The following is an 18,456-nucleotide window of genomic DNA, read 5'->3' on the forward strand; positions in this document are numbered from 1 at the left end:
GGTACCACCTTTCTCTTACAACCATAGTTTTGCCTCGGTGCTTCTCTCAGTTACTAGTTGCTTGTTTCTTGTACTGTGTTAACTCTCAGAGCGGCTTTTCAGTTTTAAGTTGTATCTAAGTAAAACTGCTCAACCTGAAGGGGGCCTGAAGTGGAGCAGCTGATGACTGTGAGCAAGAGTGACATAAAATAATTGCTGCAGATGCCCAAATGAAATAAAAATCTGGAACAGCAAAACGGCTACAGGGGCAGAAGTTGGGAATGGGAGATGGAGTCTCTCTGGAGGTTTTGCTACAGATGCCAAGGGACCCTGAGCTGAACCCTGAGGAAAGCCAAAGTAATAATCCAGGCAGTGCAAGTTCCCTTCCCACTATTAAACCATCAGTGAAGGCACTGGGATTTTTATGCCAGATCTTGTCCCTTTGTCTGTCTACTTAGTGCTGTTGGCAGGAGGGGAACTGATTAGCTGGCTGAATGTATGCCCTGGTACAGGCCTGTCTCTGAATGGCACCTGTGAGCTCTCTGCTCAACTTTGTAGAGACTGCTGTAGGGAATGAGTCTACAGAAAAAAGCATGGTAAGACCCCTGCTGCTTTCCACTGACTCCTGCTTTAACCAGACTTTACAACCTGCAGCAGACTTAAGGGCTCGTCAATGTTTTGTGGGAGACCAACCCATTCAGGGTCAATCGTCCTGAGTTAGACTTTGTGTACCTGATAAAGATGCATGAAAGCAAAGTATGTGGGATTGGCGGTTGACCTGTGTACTCATCGCTATTGCTATCCCATCGACCTCCCTCAGTGAGGATGGCTAGGTAAGTAGATTGCAGATAAATCAGTTCTGCCTATGCAATTGCTGTAGCTAGAATTGTGTATCTGCAGTTGACTTACCAGCCTCGTACAGACCAAGCCTGAGTCTCACCTACATTGTACCGGGGCTAAAGTGCTAGGGTGAGGACGTAAAGATACCTCTAGCACAGCTTCCCATACACAGCTTCCCCCGGCAGAAAATTCAGCTCTCAGGATCCTATCTCTCCTTGGGTTCAGAAGTCAGGGGAAGTACAAAGCAAGGCAGGTGGTAAAGAAACCTTCTCAGAAGCTGTTAACATTGCTAGCCTTGTCATTCCTGGAAGGACTGTAGTTACCTGTTCAGGGAGAGGCTAGAGTTTTATGCCAGGGAAACTGATTAAGTCTGGGACACATCAGGAAGCAGACATGCAGGATACAGACTTATCTATCATGGGCAGCCTTCCACACTGTGGGGAAAAAAAAGAAAATCTCCCCAATTTGCAGCACAGAACACATCCTCAGACAAGGCCTCTATCGTCCAAGCAGAATGGTCAAAGTGCTGGGGACAAACACCTAGAGCAGCTTCCTGTTTTCAGCTCAGAATACAGTGATTGGCACCAGAATAGTCTTCTTTTGTACATAACTACTATTTTTTTTAAAGTCCGAACAAAAAAGGAGTATTTTTAAGCTCAGCTGTTTATTTAGGGACAGTTCCAACTACAACAGGCCTTGTGCCTCATAGTTATTCCTCCAAAAATAAATAAATAAATAAATAAAAAGGGAGCGGGGGGGGGGGGGAGACAAAAATGGACACGCATTGTCTCAGAGTAACAGATTCTTGGAACAGAGTGGGCATCAGATCTTAACCCCTAAAGATCTGTTTGACCCTTGGATAGAGGCTCAGGGAGGTGGTAGCTGGCATATGGGTCTTAACAAATCCCAGAGGAAAGGTTCAGCTATTAAGGTCAAATCACAGTCTCTTCAAAATCAGTGGGGAAAAGCAAACAAACAAAACCCTCCAAAGGCTCCCATATCAAAACTGGTATGGGTTCCTTGGCTACCCTTGGAAGGTGAGCACTCTAGATTCTGTCCCATTCACAACAATGAGTTTTACCACTGGTGTCAGTAGGAACAGGATCAAGCCCTCGGCAAGGCCTGAATGCCAAGTCGTCTGTTTTCCTTCTCATTCATTTTGACCAAACTGGGGAGAGTTAAATTCCTTCACTCAGTACAAAGTTTCAGCTCACTTTCTCTTTCTGTGTTTTAACCGAAGACAGGAAAAACAGTTCAACAGGAAACATGGAAACTGTATGGAATTAAGTGTCATCTCAGTAACCTGGTAAATGTTTCATCAATGAAATAAAATGGGTGGATAGTCTTGATGGTGAAGTAAAGGTGGATTTCACTCTCTACTGGGGAATATTCAAATACCTGGGGAAAGGTTTTCTTGCACTATGTGACAATTATCACAGAGCTTATTCTGAACTGAAAGGGCAGCTAACACAAGGAATGTGTAGTATCACCCTTTGATTATTCAGTTACTTTCTATACACTCAGCCTGCCATCCCAGGGCTTCTTCTTTGACTAGGGTGACTAGCATCTTCAGTACAATGTAATGCCTTGAGCTCAACACAATAACTATGTAATTCATCTGTGTGCAGCAGACGGCAGGTAAAATTACAAGCCACCTGCAGTCAGTGGGATTAAAACCTTGATACATCACACCCCAAAACACACTCCTTAGTCCTCTGAACTAAAAGAGACTTTCTATAGCTGGCAGCCATAACAAATTATCTATTGCTTCTGTAAGCAAACTTTCCACCTACTCCTGACTTCTAACCCTGCTTCTACCTCCATCTTTCCAAATGCTTGGGCAAGTCACTGAACCTCTTCATGCCTCTATCTGCCCAAGAGAAATGGAGCAGATGATGCACTGTTACGTCAGAGAGGACTAGTGCAGATTCATCAGCTGGTTTTTGGAGCTTACACTGGAAAATTAGTTGAGTTTCCGGTGGAGGTGGGTAATAGCCACAGGGTTAGGAGATGTTTTGAACAAGAACAAAGTTATCAGTGTGGACCTTCCAGAACTTGCCAGTTTGCCTTAGAGGCAGGGAAGTAACATTTGAGAACAACAAAAGCATCATTCACAAAGAAAGTCAAACCACTGATAGGTGTACTAAAAACTGCTCTGTTAACGATTGACACTGTGTTATTGCTAACTTGCCAAATGAGTAATTACACACTTTGGAACGTGCAGCCACAGGCTCCCAAGGGCTGCAGGAAATGGAGAGCTCCCAAGTATTTGCTGGAAGCTGAATATTGGGGTTTGTGTGAATTTTGGCCAAATAGCTCCGGTTAGCAAAATCCATTTCCATTTACTTGCAGTTTCTACTACAAACTCACATTATTTTGTCAGCAGCAATATTCATTCTCTGATGTACCTGTTCCATGCTTGACCTTAGGACACCACTGCTCTTATCAGCCTGATCCAGTGAGGTCCTGAGTATTTCTGGCAAAGGACTGAGTGCCCTCCACTTCACTGGCACACTCAGCCCCTTTCTGGATTTTATTCTTAGAAGAAGAACAAAGCACCGTTAGCTATTGGTCTCAGAGGGGCAGCTGTGTTACTTTGTAGCTTCACAACAAGCAGGCCTATAGAATATCAAAAACTAAGTTTTATTAGGTAACAAGCTTTCATGGGTAAGACACACTCCACCTAATTGACCTAATAAATAACATTGTTAGTCTTTAAAGTGCTACAGGACTGCTTCCCTTGCCTCCACCCCATAAGCTACTGCACACACAGGGATGTGGAATTAGCTGTCAAAACCACATGCTCCTGTGTGTGTGTTGTGTGTGTGTGGGGCAGATGCTGGGGAGATGCACTCTCAGTCTACCCTAAAACCATGCCCACAATGAATATGGATGGTCATCCATCAATTTATTTTAAGCACATTACTTTGTTGTAAAAAATAAAAAAGACGTAAAATTAGGTTTGTGTCACTCAGAGTTGCATTTTCCTTACAGGAACACGCTCTATATAGAGATAGCAAGCTCATTAATATTCATTATTCCCCTGAATGCAATGCAGCTTCCAGACAACGAGACGGGAGAAAGCTGCCTGAAATGTATTGAGAATAGGCAAGGTAAAGGATGCGTCCTCCACAAAGGGAAGTTTCCAACTGGAAGGGGAGGCTTTTCCAAAAGGAAGAGGCAAACGAGGGCTGTAATAAAGTTGATGCCAAAGCATAAGCTGAAAATCAGCGGTATTTAAAGTGATAGAGTCAAAGCACACGTCTCTCTGAATGTTTTTCACCTACTGCTGTGATAAGCAGCCCCTAACATGACACTCGCTGAAAGAGACTGGAAACAAAAATCATCCTTTGTTTTCCTGGAGTTTGTTTCCTCTTTGGCATTTGACAGCATGAGGCCCTGATTCAGTGGCCATGTAATAGGGATTTCAATTGGACTGATCATGCATTTCAAGTTACAATTGCACTTCAAAGCTGGCCTTGGTGTGCAGTCAATTTCCTGAGTTGTTTATGTGGTATGTAAGAGGGAATTTGAGGAAGAATAATAGTAAATGTGCTTTTGAGACCATCCACCTTGCCAGAAAGACTCAGGAGTGATTGGAGAACCTGAAATTACTTTTGACATGCATCTGACGAAATGGGTCTTTGCCCACAAAAGCTTATGCGCCAATAAATATGTTAGTCTGTAAGGTGCTACAGGACTTCTCTCTGTTTTTGTGGATACTGACTAACATGGCTAACCCTCTGATACTTTGAAGTTATTTGTTAAAATTGTCTATCGACCTTTACTATGCTTCTGTCATGCTATCTTCCCACAGGTTTATTTGATATTCTTTAGTAACAAAGAGGTAGCTGTGTTAGTCTGTATTCTAACAAAACAAACCAGACATCATGTAGCACTTTAAAGACTGGAGATATGAGGAAGTGGGTCTGCCTCATGCTAGCTCATCACCTGATAAATTATTTTGTTAGTCTTTAAATGCTATATGACTGCTGGTTTGTTTTGATACTCTTTGGTATCTCTTCCATTATAGGTTGAACCTCTTTGGTCTGGCAACATCTGTAAGCCATCATGATTTTAGTCATATGTCCACTTACCATGGGTGTGGCCAAATTTCCTACGGTCCCATGAAGTTAGTTTACAACCATCAGCCCTGCCTCTCAGTGGGTTCTGTGCTGTTATTTAGCTTTAATTTACCCCTAAACATTTTCTAAAAGCCCAGTAAGCAGTGGAAATGTTGGTAAAGCTGATAAAGAATTTTGACAAATTCAACAAATTATCTGGTTTGTCACTGGTCAGGTCCCGAGGGTGCTGGACTAGAATGAGTCAACCTGTTTATCCTTCTCTTGCTTCAGAATGGCAAGAGAATATGTCCCCCACTCTGTAGCCTTTACTCTTGCAAATAAGAACCATCTGGAAAAGTAACATTTTAGAAAAAGATGCTGATGGAGACTCTCATCTTCAGGCAATTGGTTTGAACCTGGCACTTGCCCACAGTGACCCAAAATCATCTCCATGCCATGAAGTGTCGGTACGAAATAGGTTGGGGCAGACCCTCCCAGAGTCCCAGAGAGGCCTGGACACTGCCAGCTCTTGAGGCTCCTAATTAATCATAATAGACATAATTTGAATATTTTTTTATCTAACAAATACTTTTCTAGCTTTTTTTCTGTGCAAATGAACTAATTATTGGGGGGAGGTACATAAAAACAAGCTGCAGAACTTATCAAATGCCAAATAATTAGCGCTTGTCTAAATCTGAGGCCCCCTTTGAGCTTGAGGGCAAAGCCAAACGGCTCTCCTGGCCCCCCTCTGACTGGCCCAGTGCATTTAAGTACAGGGCACATGTGTGTGTATGTGACCTGCAATGGGGCAAAGCTCTGTTTTTGCTTTTCTCCTGCAGTGTGTTGCCAACAGGAGAGGTACAACTTTTATCTAGGCAGGAGACCAAATTCCACACTCTGCGGGGACAGAAGGAGGTTCTATGAGCAAAAATCCATGAGGCATAAACTGGTGGATATGGGCAGGGTTCCCTCTAATTTTTTGCATTCATGGGCAGAATAAACTTTGATATGGGCAGAGAGCATGTGAGGATGTGAACAAGGTGTAGAAACACTGTGGGTGGCTGTGGGCACTCTGTTAATCACCTAGGCAGCACCTGAATCTCTCCTGGGCGGCCACCCAAGCTCCCTGCTTACAGGGAACAATGGATGTGGGCACAGAGCATAAAATTTGGGCTGCAGAAGGGCTAATGACTTTGCAGCCTTGCATTTAGAAGGAAGCACTGCCAGATGCTTCAATTAATGTATTTATTTATTTCACTGTCGCTCTTCAGTTTGGTATGAGAGCCTCTTGCAAGAAGTAAATGCTATTAATCTTATCTGTTTTCTTTTCTCGGCTTTGTGTTCTAAGAAGGCCAGGACAGCCTGACAGTAAAGACCACACAGCTTTCTCCCCCTGCCTCTCTCCTTCATTCACCCCACCCCTCCAATGGCAAAACTGACTGATCACAGACTTATCTGATTATAAAGGGGAGGATGAGGCAGGAGAGGGGAAAGAAGCCTAACTGAATTATAGGCACCAGTGCACAGTGTCCCAAAAGCTGCTGTGTGCTGTGTACACAAAACAAAGAGAACTTGTCAGATACAAAAATAAAAGGCCCTGATGGTGGGAGATGCAGAGGGAAAGCAGCAGATTTAAGCGTGCTAGTGTTTGCTTGCTTAATTGCATTTCTGCTCTTGCAAGGGAGGTGAGGACAGTTCTCTCTGCCGAGGTGTGAATGTGCACGTTTCAGCCTTTTGTCAAAGCTCCTGTAAGGGAGCCCTGGGACCACCTTTTAATTCTGAGATTGCTGCCAAAACTGTATAGCGATTACTTCATATAAATCAGGGTCCAAAGAATGCTTATGGCCAGCTGTCCTGCTTCCTGAGATAGACCTGCTGAGTTCTACAACAGTGCTGCTGGTCAAGTAAGCAGTATTTGCAAGATCAGACCTTTGCAGACCTGGTAGCATTTGTAAGATCAGACCTTTGTGGTACAGCCGCACATCCCAGCACACACAGATAAACTCACACTAGCTCAACTCAAGAGAGCAGGCAATGTGGATATTGCAGCATGAATGGTGGCTCAGGCTAGCTGTTCTTGTCCAAGCCCGTCCAACCTGGAGTGGCTTGCCCTATCTGCTGCCTCTGGCAAAATGCTAACACCACTATTTTTAGCATGCTGTCTGGAGTGAAGACATCATGAGTTTGTCTATTCCATCTGGGAGGCATGCACCCAGTGGCAGGGTGGACATAAATTTAGGCCCCAGCTCAGCCTGGCACTGAAGCTTCTGCCTAAATTCCTTTAAAGGCTTTGGTAAAGAGGGATAGTTTGCTCTACTGGTGCTAAAGTGAGCTAACATTATCACAACAATGTCAATATAAAAGGAGCATTATGGAAAACGGTTATTTATTATTCTGCAGGGCCATGCCGTGTGTGTCTCATTACATCAAGATGAAGTGGAATCATAGAATCGCAAAACACTAAAACTGGAAGGGACTTCGAGGACTCGAGTCCAGTCCCCTGCCCTCATGGCAGGACTAAGCATACTCATTTCTTTGTCTCTGTTCCATTCCTCATACCAGAGGCCCAATTACTCAGCCATTTCTCAAGCAAAACACCTGACTGAAGTCAAAGCAGAGTTTTGTCTGATTGGAGCTGGCAGGATCTCTTTCAAGAAGGTTCCATTTTTAGTTATGAATTTTCATTATATGTAAGAAATATTTAAAAAAAATAACCCCTTCATCTATCCCAATAGTTCAGTGGTTTCTCAGAAGATCATGCTTTATTTTGTGTTAAAATATGTCTGTCTGGTTGGTAGACCAGTATTGTGTTTGTCTAGACGCTCATCACTGGTAATCCAGAGCCCATGGAAGCTAATTGGTGTCTTTTTGTAGATATCTGTGAATTTCACTCAACCTCTTACTGAATCCACATACTAAAGATTTCACCAACTGGGTTCTATTTTGATTTTTTTAAATGAGAACCTAGGGAAAACACGAGCTTAAACTCTGCACCTGCTTATGAAAATTGAATTACTCTATGTCTGCTTTGTAAACTAACTCTGCCTAAATAACAATCCCTCCAAATCCAGCCGAAAACACCAAACAAACACAGCAGTAAGAATGAAAAATACTTCAAGTTGCAAAAATGGATTTTTCTTGTGTTTTAATTTTTTTTTTTGTCTTTAGTGATACAGGACAGAATTTTTACATACTGTACTAGAATTCCTTGAGATGAACCATAGGACTGGGATACACACATCTCCTAGAGCTGGAAGGGACCTCGGGAGGTCATCTAGTCCAGTCCCCTGCCCCCTTGGCAGGACCAAGCACCATCCCTGACATCTATTTGCCTCAATCCATGAATGGCCTCCTCAAGGATTGAGCTCAGAACCCTGGGTTTAGCAGGCCAATGCTCAAACCACTGAGCTATAAAAATGTTGAAACTAAACAGACTAACACAGATACCTGCCTGAAAATAAACTTTTTGGAACTCTGAAAAGGTTTGGATAAGAAGTTGTTTCACATCCCCTTTAAACAAGAAGTGTCAAAATGCCATGCACAAGCCCCTGGTTCAGCAACAGAGTCTAACCTATGCATAACATCAAGCACGCGAGTAGCCGCATTGAACACAAAAGTATTTGCATTGACTTCAATGGGTTATTTATGTGCTTAAAGTTACACATGCACCTGAGTATTACTGAATCAGTGTCTTGGATCTTAAGTGGGTTAGATAGACTATGGTTAGATAGATTGCTCAGTCTATCCAGGCAGGACCAGTTATGGAACTGCAGGACATCACCTGCATAGGCACCTTCTCTTGTGATCTTCAGTCTGACTCTGCAGCTTCTAGAAGTCTGTTTAGTTCAAGAAGCAAACAACCACTGAGGTCTGTCCCTGACTTAGGCAATAACAAGATTCTTTAACATAGAGCAGTGAGGGCACATCCAAACATACTGCACCGTAGTGGCGCAGCTGTGTCACTGAAGCACAGCTGGTGAAGACAGTGTATGCTGATGGGATAGAGCTCTTCGGTTAGCATAACATCACCACCTCTGGAGCGGCGGCAGCTGGATTGGTGGGAGCTCTCACATGGCCATAAGCATTGGCATGGACAGCCCAATGTTGGTGTAAATTGTATCCCTTGGGGGTGACTTACTGACACCACTAAGTGACATAAGTTACACTGCCATAAGCTGTAGTGTGGACAAAGACACACACATAAGATGCAGTGTACATGGGCCCTCAGTTGCCCTTCTCTGCCCCCTCCTCACCTCCAGGATTTAATAAATATGTTAAGCTCACCACCACAACCCTGCAGTCCCCAGATAGCTGGAACACCTTCTGGCCATTGTGTTTACATTTCCTGCTAATCAGGCTGAAGCAGGCTTGCAAACAAAATCTGATTAAGGAGTTTTCACCTCTGAAAAAAGGGGATTAGCTGGACCTTTGATCCTCAGATATTGATTTGCATCTGAAAGCAGGTGTGATCTTAGCTGGGGTTGCTTCTGTTCCAGCTCCTTTCCCCTTCCCCTCCTTCTTTTTACCAGAGGGGATCAGTTCATAGCCTCTCACCCAGCCCGATCCAAAACCTATGGCAAGGAATGGAAAGCCACCCACTGACTTCAATGGGCTTGAGTTTGGGCCCCAACCTGGATGAAAATCCAAGCCAGGTACAAAACCACCAGAACCAATTTCCTATCCAAATGACAAGCACCTGGGAAGGGACACGTACCTTCCAGCCCCATTTTTCTCTTTGGCAACCCTTCTGAGGTCACTGAGTTGCTGTTTAGGTTTTACTTGCTCCCTGCACAGGGGAGCTGCCCACACTGGGCAGAAGGGGCTCCAGACCAGACTTACCAAGGCAATTAAAGGATAGTTCCTGCTGACAAAAGAGGGAGCAGCCATCACCATTGATCTTATTCATGTCATCACATTCTTCCCCCAGATCTCTGCAGGCAGGAGACAAAACAAGAAATCAGATGGAAAACAGCTGCATTTCTCAGAGCTCTCATAACCTGGAGAAGCTTAATTCAGTGCTGTGATACGTGCCATTGCATGCTGGCCCTCAAAACACCTGTTCTCTCGCCTCCATCCCCTCAGCTTTTACAGTTGTGGGGTACAAGACTGCTCCCCCCATTCCCTCAGAGGTAGGTGGCACTACTGCTTCCTGGATAGGACATGAGCTCTTTCCTTTATGGTTGCTTGTGAGGACTCAGCGGATGGGGGAAAGAACATCTATGGGATCAGAGGGGAGCCTGGAATGACAGGAAGTCTGGAAGCAGTTCATGCTCTAGCTGAAAGGGATCTGGTAGTGCACCTGGGAACAAGGAGGTGAAAGTGTCCTCCATGTGCCTGTATCATAGGTAGCAGTATCTGATGGAGAGCTCTCAGCTGAGAGTGGGTGGAATCCTGGGTCTGCTCCCACCAGTCACCAGCCAATGCCAGTAAACAGCAAGGGGAAAGCAACCTGAACCACAAACAGCTCTGGCATCAGTGACTCTCTCCCACCAGAAACCCCACAAGAGCAAGTGGGGCAATGAAGGACTAGACTGAGACACAATCTGGTTGCTGGTCTGCTTGTGGAGCAGTACAAGTATGTGCTACCCCTTACTCAAAACCGGCAGCAAAGCCACAACTGATATCCAGAGAATATGCAACACACCTTGCAGTCTGAGAAGTGGCTTCGCAAAGTAGAACTGATAGCTCTTTCTCCTCCCAACTACCCCAGATGTATCAATGGTTTGGTTAGTTTTAGTTTGCACAAATCGTCTTTAGGGCCCAATATACCTGCCAGGCCCACTGCTTGACACCAGAAGTGGTTACCTTGTTTTGGCGGGAAGCTCCAATTCCCAGGAACAGTGTTTGCAGGACTGGACCTGAGTTTGTTATTAATTCTGTCATTAATCAACTACAACCCGTTCAATCACTGGGAGATATCTGAGCAGGTGGCACTAGGGCTATAAATTCAATATGGTAAAAATAAACAATTGTGTGTGGCCTTTTGATCAGCAGGCAAGGAGTGGGAGGCGTTGACGGAGAACCTGCAATGCCTAACACTCTCCCTGGGAGTCCAAATCTGTCACCGCCAAATGCATCCCAGCTCCAGTGGCCTGCAGAGCATCCTCGTGCTGAGGTTGCCCTGGAAACCTGGCCTCCCATGTGCCAGCTAGATAGGCTGTCCATCAACCGCCAGCCCGCCTGGGATTTCGCACTTAATGACAGCACTGGAGATGCTGTGAACATTTCTTTTTTGTCAGCAATTAACACTAAGAAATTTATATATATACATAAAGGTGTCAGGACGACAGGACCTAACTAAGTTCCAATTAAATGTTATCATCTTAGTAATAATCAGCAATGTGGATCCTTGTCTCCCTACCTCTGAGAGTTTGCGCAGGCTATGGGGATATCAGGTGGTCAGAGACAATAGCTGTAGTTATTATGTGTGACGGGCAGTAATTTCCTTTCTAAACCCAATCTCTCCATCAATGGAAGCAGCACTGCTGTATCTATTTGCTCGTTCCACACTTACTTTTGGATAATCCCATCTCCACAGTATCCACTTCCATGAGTATACAGAGTTGCAGGGGAGGGTTCACTCTCCTCTGTCCCTGAAATCACGGCAACCTGGTACGTATACACGATGCTATCACTCAACTCCCTACAACACAAGACAGGAAATGACAAGTGAGCGACACAGTACAGTCAGTAACTAAGGTCAGAGAAGGGGGTGCTGACACAGGGTTGGGCTTCTCAGAAAATGTCCTCAATTCAATCAGGCTCCTAGAACATTCCAGAGTCACTTGAATAGGATTACAGGGGACTAGTTTTCAGAAAGGCACCCTCCTTTTTGTGGGAGTAATCTGGGCCTGCATTCTTTTGGGTTCAACGCAAGAGCAAGCAGAAATCTGGCTAACTTCAGCTCTGAACTCCAGGACTTACCTCATTCCTCAGATCAGCCCCTTCAGCTGATTTTGTGGGTATAAAACCATGGGGGCAGTTTTGGATGTAGATTATTAAGGATAATTTTGCCTGGGCTCTACTAACCAAGAAAGGGTCCAAACACCTCACAAAGATCATTTTCAAGCTAATAGTTCAGGCAGCTGTGATAACTGCAGAGCAATTTCAGCAAAGTAAATGTGCTACTGTTTGAGAGTTTGAAAACCCAGAGTGGCATTTGACATATTTCACACACTCGTGGGCACACATGCACTTCCTACTGACCGTTGAATGTTCCTGTATCTAAGAGCAGCCTGTAGCCTATATGTATGTGTGTTTTCTATGTGCACACATAGTCGCATGGGTAAACAAGCTGAAAACACACTCCACAAAGGAAAAGTTTGAAACAATAGAAATTCCATAGGAAAACAATGATTTAAAAAATTCATGTTTGTTTAACTATGGGATGGGAAATTGACCCTAAAGTATCACATAGTGGGACTGGTAAGAAATTAAGCATAGGTGAGGATTGGGGTATGAGCTAATAGGCTGCAAAGCATTGGGTGTGTGCATGAAAATGACCTAAAGACTGGAAAGGAAAGTTCATAAGGAGGAAGGACTGAGTGTGCATAATTATGTGGTCAAGGACCGCATGGCGAGAATTAATGCAGAGAGTGTTACGTGTTTGTCAGGGAAGAATGACTGCTGGGTTATTTTATCCCAGTGTGCTCTGGCTTAATCCAGCCACCAGTTACAAAATGAGGCGGGAGAGTTTTCCAACTGCAATCTGCTACCCACATGTGGAAAATGATCTGACAACAGATGGCTCCCATCAGAGCAAGTGATTCTTACACTCTAGCTATAGTGATGGAGGCATAAAGGAGGTTTCTCTACTGCAACACCTCCTGGTCCTATGTGGAGAATGAGGGACTGTATAACCACTCCTTAGGCACAGAAAGATTAAACAGTTTGACCAAGGTCACAAAAGAATTGGGCAGCTGAGCCAGGAACTGAACACAGCTCTCTTGGGCTCCAGGACTGTGCCTTGAGTGCAAAACCAATCTTCTTCCCTATTTCCATTGCCCCAGCCCTTTCAGAGAGATCTTCTCTGCATACGACTTCTAGCATGCTTCAGAAGCCTCCCTACCTGAATAATTTGCCCAAGAAAATTCAATTGGTCAGCTGCTGCTGTGGTCAAAGGCAGATGTAGCATTTCCATCTAAAGACTAGATTAGACTGATCCATGGAGGATGGAGAATGGGATAGTGGGCCACTTCAGGTGACCCTTTTGAGTGGATACAACAAGCAGATGCTGCATACAGATGTTCCTGAGGTGGAGCAACACCTGGGCTACAAACTCTAAGACTATGTTTACACTGTGGAGCCCATGTCAGTATAGCAATGCCTGCATAGCCCATTAGACCATACACTGAGTCTATGTCTACACTAGAGTGCACTAGAGTGATCTATCAACAGACGTTCCTATCATAAAGTATCTTCTGACAAAACTTCTGTCTACAGATTGCAGCCACACAGGAAAGTGGATCAGAAAAGTGATCCACTCTGTCAACAGAGAGCAGCTGGACTGCCTGGCCACTCTCTCAACAGGGTGGCCAACCAGAAGCACAGCAGAGGGCCCCCCGGAGCATGCAAAAGGCTTTTTCTGTCAATGGATTCTGTCGAGAAAGGCGTTGTGCCTTGTGGGGGACAGGCAGAAGTCTGTAGACAAAAGTGCCATGTTCTGTCGATTTACTGTTGACAGAACGCATTTTTAGTGTGGACGATCGATCACTCTTGTCGACAAAACTCTGCAGTGTAAACGTAGCTCCAGAGAAAGAGCGACATGTATCAGAGGGGCAGCGGAGTTAGTCTGTATTTGCAAAAAGGAGGATTTCTGTTGTACCTTAAAGACTAACAGCTTTACGTAGCATACATTTTTGTAGGCAAAACATTTTGTTGACATAGCAATGTTGGGTTTTGTTTGTTTTTCTGAGTGCCCCCACCCCTGCCCCATCTCTACTGATGCTGCTATGCTGATATAATTTTGAACTGTAGATCTGGCCTTTTTTAACTCACATGTCTTAGGACTTGAGAACTAATCATACCAAATGTTTTTCAATTAATAGTAAATCGCATAGTTGGTTTGGCTTACCAAGAGTGGCATTTCAGAATCTCCCAACTGAGCCTTAGGTTACATTAACTCGTCCACTGCTGTTTGTCACAATCTGTGTGTGGCTGTTTAATGCTCTGGTAATCCTTTAGCATGTCAAACTTGGAGAGAAACCTGAGTGTTCCAAAGTGGATATACATGTGTATGTAGGGCAGTAATGTACAAAGCTGTGGTGATAAGTGTAGTGCACATATAGAAAAGCAGATTAACAAAAGAATGACAGAGAAATGCCCTTGCATTTTCCTCTGTGTATCAGGTAGGTTAACGAGCACTCAGGTGGACATTCGAGCATGTGCCTCTGGCAAGGTCAACACAAGCTTTTATTCTGGGCATTGATATAAGTAAGATTTTGACCATTTATTTTTCCTTCTGCCTTCCCACCGATCCGATGGGACAGCAATAGTGATAATGCACACTTTCCGCTCCTCTGTCAAGCAGCTCTGATGCATGGTTGTTTCACATGATGGTACTTAAGGAAGCAATTCTGAAGAGCATCTTTAATATTAAGGATATGAGAAACTGCTCTTTCAAATTTATACCTATGGTCTTTTAATGACCTTTTCCAGAACTGAGTAAAGGGTATTGATCACTTTGGCTTCCGCTCGGTGGGGAGGCATGATGCCTGAAAAGTACTGACTCAAGCCCTCTGTTCAGAGGAGCTAGACTACAGTATGGGAAATGCCACAAAGGGCTGCTTTTTCCTCTCCCCGGCAGCAAGGGAGGTTTTTGGAGACTGGGAGACAGAGATCTTCTCGTTCTTGGGGGGAGGGTGGGCAGATGAGTTAATTTTTTGCTTTGCCTCTCAGAAGTGACCTTCTCAGCCACCGTGGTTGTTTTTGTTTCAGCCAGAGTATTCCAATAACTTTCAAAGGGCTCCATGAAGCTACGAGCATGGTGGGAGCCAAGTGGAGGTGTCATCAGGTTTGTGGGTTTTAAAGCTGCAGTGCAGTCTCCTGAAGCCTAGGCATCCCTGTTAGGGTATTCAGTTCCTTTAGCCAAGAACATTTAGCCAACAAATCTACCTGCTCTTCTTATTTTGCAAATGAAATCAACTCCCTTCTAGATGTCTCCTGTTTGCTTATACTTGGGAAAAGCAGCTCCCTGCACCCTTTCTTCACTCTACAAGGGCCAAAGTGCTTCTACTAACATGATAGATAGATAGATAGATAGATAGATAGATAGGTTTTTTTAGCTATATGGTTCCCCCTTTGTCACGCAACTGAAATCTCAGAGCCCATCCCACCTTGTACCCCCAGAGAGCATGAATTTCCATAACATAATGAATGCTACAAGGAAGGTTAGCTGCATGCTCTGATCATTTAAGGACAAAGTGGAGAGGCACTGCATCCTAATGTCTGAAGTGCTTGCAACAAAATTCCAGCTGCCAGGGAGCATGGAAGGGGTGAAGGAAATCTCTGCATTCTCAGCACCTTAGAGGTTCCCAAGTAAGCCCAGGTGTTATTTGTTCTTAAATGAGGACTTTGTCTCCTGACAGTTTGGGTCCTGCTCTCCCAAAGATTTTGTTCCCTGAACAGATGCTTTCTTTCAGTCCTCCCTTCACCACAGAAGAGTCCTTCCTTCCACATGTCCCAGATGAACACTTGCTTTCCTCCAACGTCTGTGCCCTCGATTTTCTTCCTTTGCAACTAAGCCTAGCCTATCAAAGCAAGAATCCAGCTGGCAGCAGTCAACTATACCTTGGACCAACTGCTCCCAGATGGGACAACTATGGTCACAAAGCCTGAATGCTGAAGATCTCCTCTTGTTCCACCGCAGTTCTCCACAGATGTGGAGCTGCCCAGCATTTTGGCACTTTAATTACGTCTACCAAGTGGCTGTCTTGTATAATGAAAACCTGAGCCCAGGCAAGGAACCCTTTTCATACCATTTTGAAATTCCTGCCATGTTCATATTTGTTATGCCTGTCCTCTGCTTTGGTCAACAGTCTCAAGGTCCTTACAGTGCACATTACATGAATGAGTGAGATGTGCTCAGGGTGAATCAAGGTGGTGGGTCTCAGTCCAGCTTGGAAAGATCCAACTGTCACAAAAGCTGTGACAAGAGGTAACAGGAGGTCTAACCCTGACTGAGACCAATAGCAGTTTTTAACATTAGCTTCCATGGAAGTAAGTCTCTGGTCACAAACTGGCATGAAGGTAGGATGAGATGTAATGGAAGTTGGGCACCTTTAAAAACTTACTCATAAGAGACTAAATTCCTCCTTCCCTTATGGTTTGTTAGCAGGAGAACTTAGATAAATCTGCACTGCTCCTCTTGATTAATGTGACTATTATTCATTATCTGTAGTACAGTAACAGCTCCAACTGGGATCCAGGCACCACTGTGCCAGGCACTGTGCAAACCCAAAGGGAGAGACAGTCCCTCTCCCAAAGAATGTACCATCTAAATAGGCAAGACCGACAAAGTGACATGAGGGAAAACAGAGGCACAGGGAGAAGAGCTTTGCCCAAGTTCACGTGCTAGGTCTTACTTAAGTCCATGAGAATTGAGGGAGCTCTGTAGCTTACATACGATGCTTTGCAGGCAAGCAACTAGGTTCAATGAATCAGCTGTTTCTTTTTCTGTGGTCAAGTGTGCTCCTGGATTACTGAGAGGTGCCCCTTCCTTTCTTTAAATGTGCTCAGAATTAAGGTCTTTCAGGTTTACTTCCACTGCAGCAGGAAGAGCACCTAAGAAGTGCCACTGTGGCTTTTCATGCTCCCGTGTCTCATGATGCTTACAAAAGCTCTTCCTATAACAGACAGGACCAGGCGAGAGGTCACTTTAGGACACTTTGGAGCTCTTTTTTTCCCTTTTTGTATGCACTCTCTTTCCTTCTTTTAAATAAAAAATGGTATGAGAGGCATGGGAGAAGACAATGAAGAGAATTCCTGTCTGATTTTGAAGATGGGAGGGGGGTAGGATTTTGTAAACAAAAGAAGGACGTCAAAAATCTCGCATTCTTGCACTTGTCTATTATTTCAGCTGCCGTCAGCTCTGTAGCTGTTTGGATAAGCCAAGTGACATGGCAGGTGCAAGGGCCTCAAAACAAGCCTCCCGCCTCTCTCCTTGGCACAAAGTTGATTTAGGAGAAAAGAATGCCAAGGAGGTTGCTGCTGAGATCTGTCCCCCTCTCTGTCTCACTCTCTCCCCCTCTCTGGGTGGAAGACAGGCTAGGTCCTTATGGCAGGACTGGGTTTATGCTCCACTCTGTGGCTTTTACTGCAAGAATAAAACAAGTTAGTGGTGGGATTAAATAAACCTGACAGGCCCTGGCAGTGCTCCCTCTGGAGCAGAGACAGGCTATGACAGGATGGATTTTACCCTGGATCTCTGCCTGAAACTCAGGGTGAGTCTACACTTAAATGATGATCGACCACGTTGGGGTCAATTTGTGGAGATCAATTTTGCTGCGTGTGTTAAGACATGGTAAAATCAATCTGTCTGGGCTTGGCCATTGGCCCTGGTACTCCATGTTATTGCAAGGAGTAAGGGTTATTGGCATGAGCCTGAAGAGTGCCAATCTACGCTAGGTAAGAAAGTCGATTCTGATACATCGATTCTCGCTACACTAATGGAGAATCTCCTGAATGGATGAAGAGTTTCACAGAATGGCAAGGAGGAATACAGTTTCAGTTTGGGCTGAGATTCACCCAGGAGAGCATCGAGGCATGTGTGGATGTCCCAACTGCGGGCACTCTGCTAATCTTCTGGGTTGTATCTGAATTGCTCTTGAGTAGCCGCACAAGCACGCAGCTGATAAGGAACACTGATAAGGGCCCCATGGTGCTGGGTGCCACACAGAGACAGTCCTCCCCTCCCTGAAGAGTGTAGAATTGAAATAGACAAGTGACACAAGGGTTAAGTTGGAAAATAGAGGCACTGAGCTTTGAGGTGACTTGATCAAGACCCCAGAGCAGCTCAGTGGCAAAATGAGGCACATAATCCTCTCTCCTGAGTCCCAACTAAATGCACTCAGATGACATTGAGTCTCCTGCCCCCAATCTATAATCCCCAGCACATGCTTGCTATGGAGCCAAAGGGGTCTCCATACTAATTACCCTGAGGGTTATGGAGTGCTATGCTCCATCGAAAGCCAGTGTGGAAGTGGGAATAGAGAGCAGGAAGAAGAGGTGGAGGGAGAGAGATTGGTCCTCACCCTAAAACACTGAAAGTACTGAGGGAAGTCAAAACCACATAAGGCATCTTTTGCCCTCACTCCCAAAACAAACCAGCCTGGGGAGCAGAACAGCCACACATCTCTCTCTGATATCAGGAGGGAACACGCCAGGATTAGACAGGCCACACAGCACCCTAAATATAGCAAACATATGCTGGTTGGAGAGGGTCCCAGAGTTGGTGGTACACCTCTTGGAAGACCAGTGGGCAGAGGACGAGGGCTTGTTTGCAACCTGATCGCCATCAGTTGGTGTTTATAAACCATTCACGAGCATGGGCAGATGTCTGCAGACCACAAGTGTA

General features: G+C 44.8%; 1 protein-coding gene across 1 annotated transcript in view; it reads right to left on the reverse strand.

The window, feature by feature from the left end:
- The window catches only part of PAPPA (pappalysin 1), a 248,149-nt gene that overhangs the window by 106,783 nt on the left and 122,910 nt on the right, over positions 1-18,456 (reverse strand). Inside the window, exons 8-9 of the mRNA XM_075015238.1 lie at positions 11,398-11,526; positions 9,723-9,814 (exon numbers count right to left, since the gene is read on the reverse strand). Of these exons, the coding sequence (XP_074871339.1) occupies positions 9,723-9,814; positions 11,398-11,526 (221 nt within the window). The remainder of the gene's footprint in view (positions 1-9,722; positions 9,815-11,397; positions 11,527-18,456) is intronic.

The sequence above is a fragment of the Carettochelys insculpta genome, chromosome 21, assembly GCF_033958435.1.
Source record: "Carettochelys insculpta isolate YL-2023 chromosome 21, ASM3395843v1, whole genome shotgun sequence".
Taxonomy (NCBI): Eukaryota; Metazoa; Chordata; order Testudines; family Carettochelyidae; genus Carettochelys; species Carettochelys insculpta.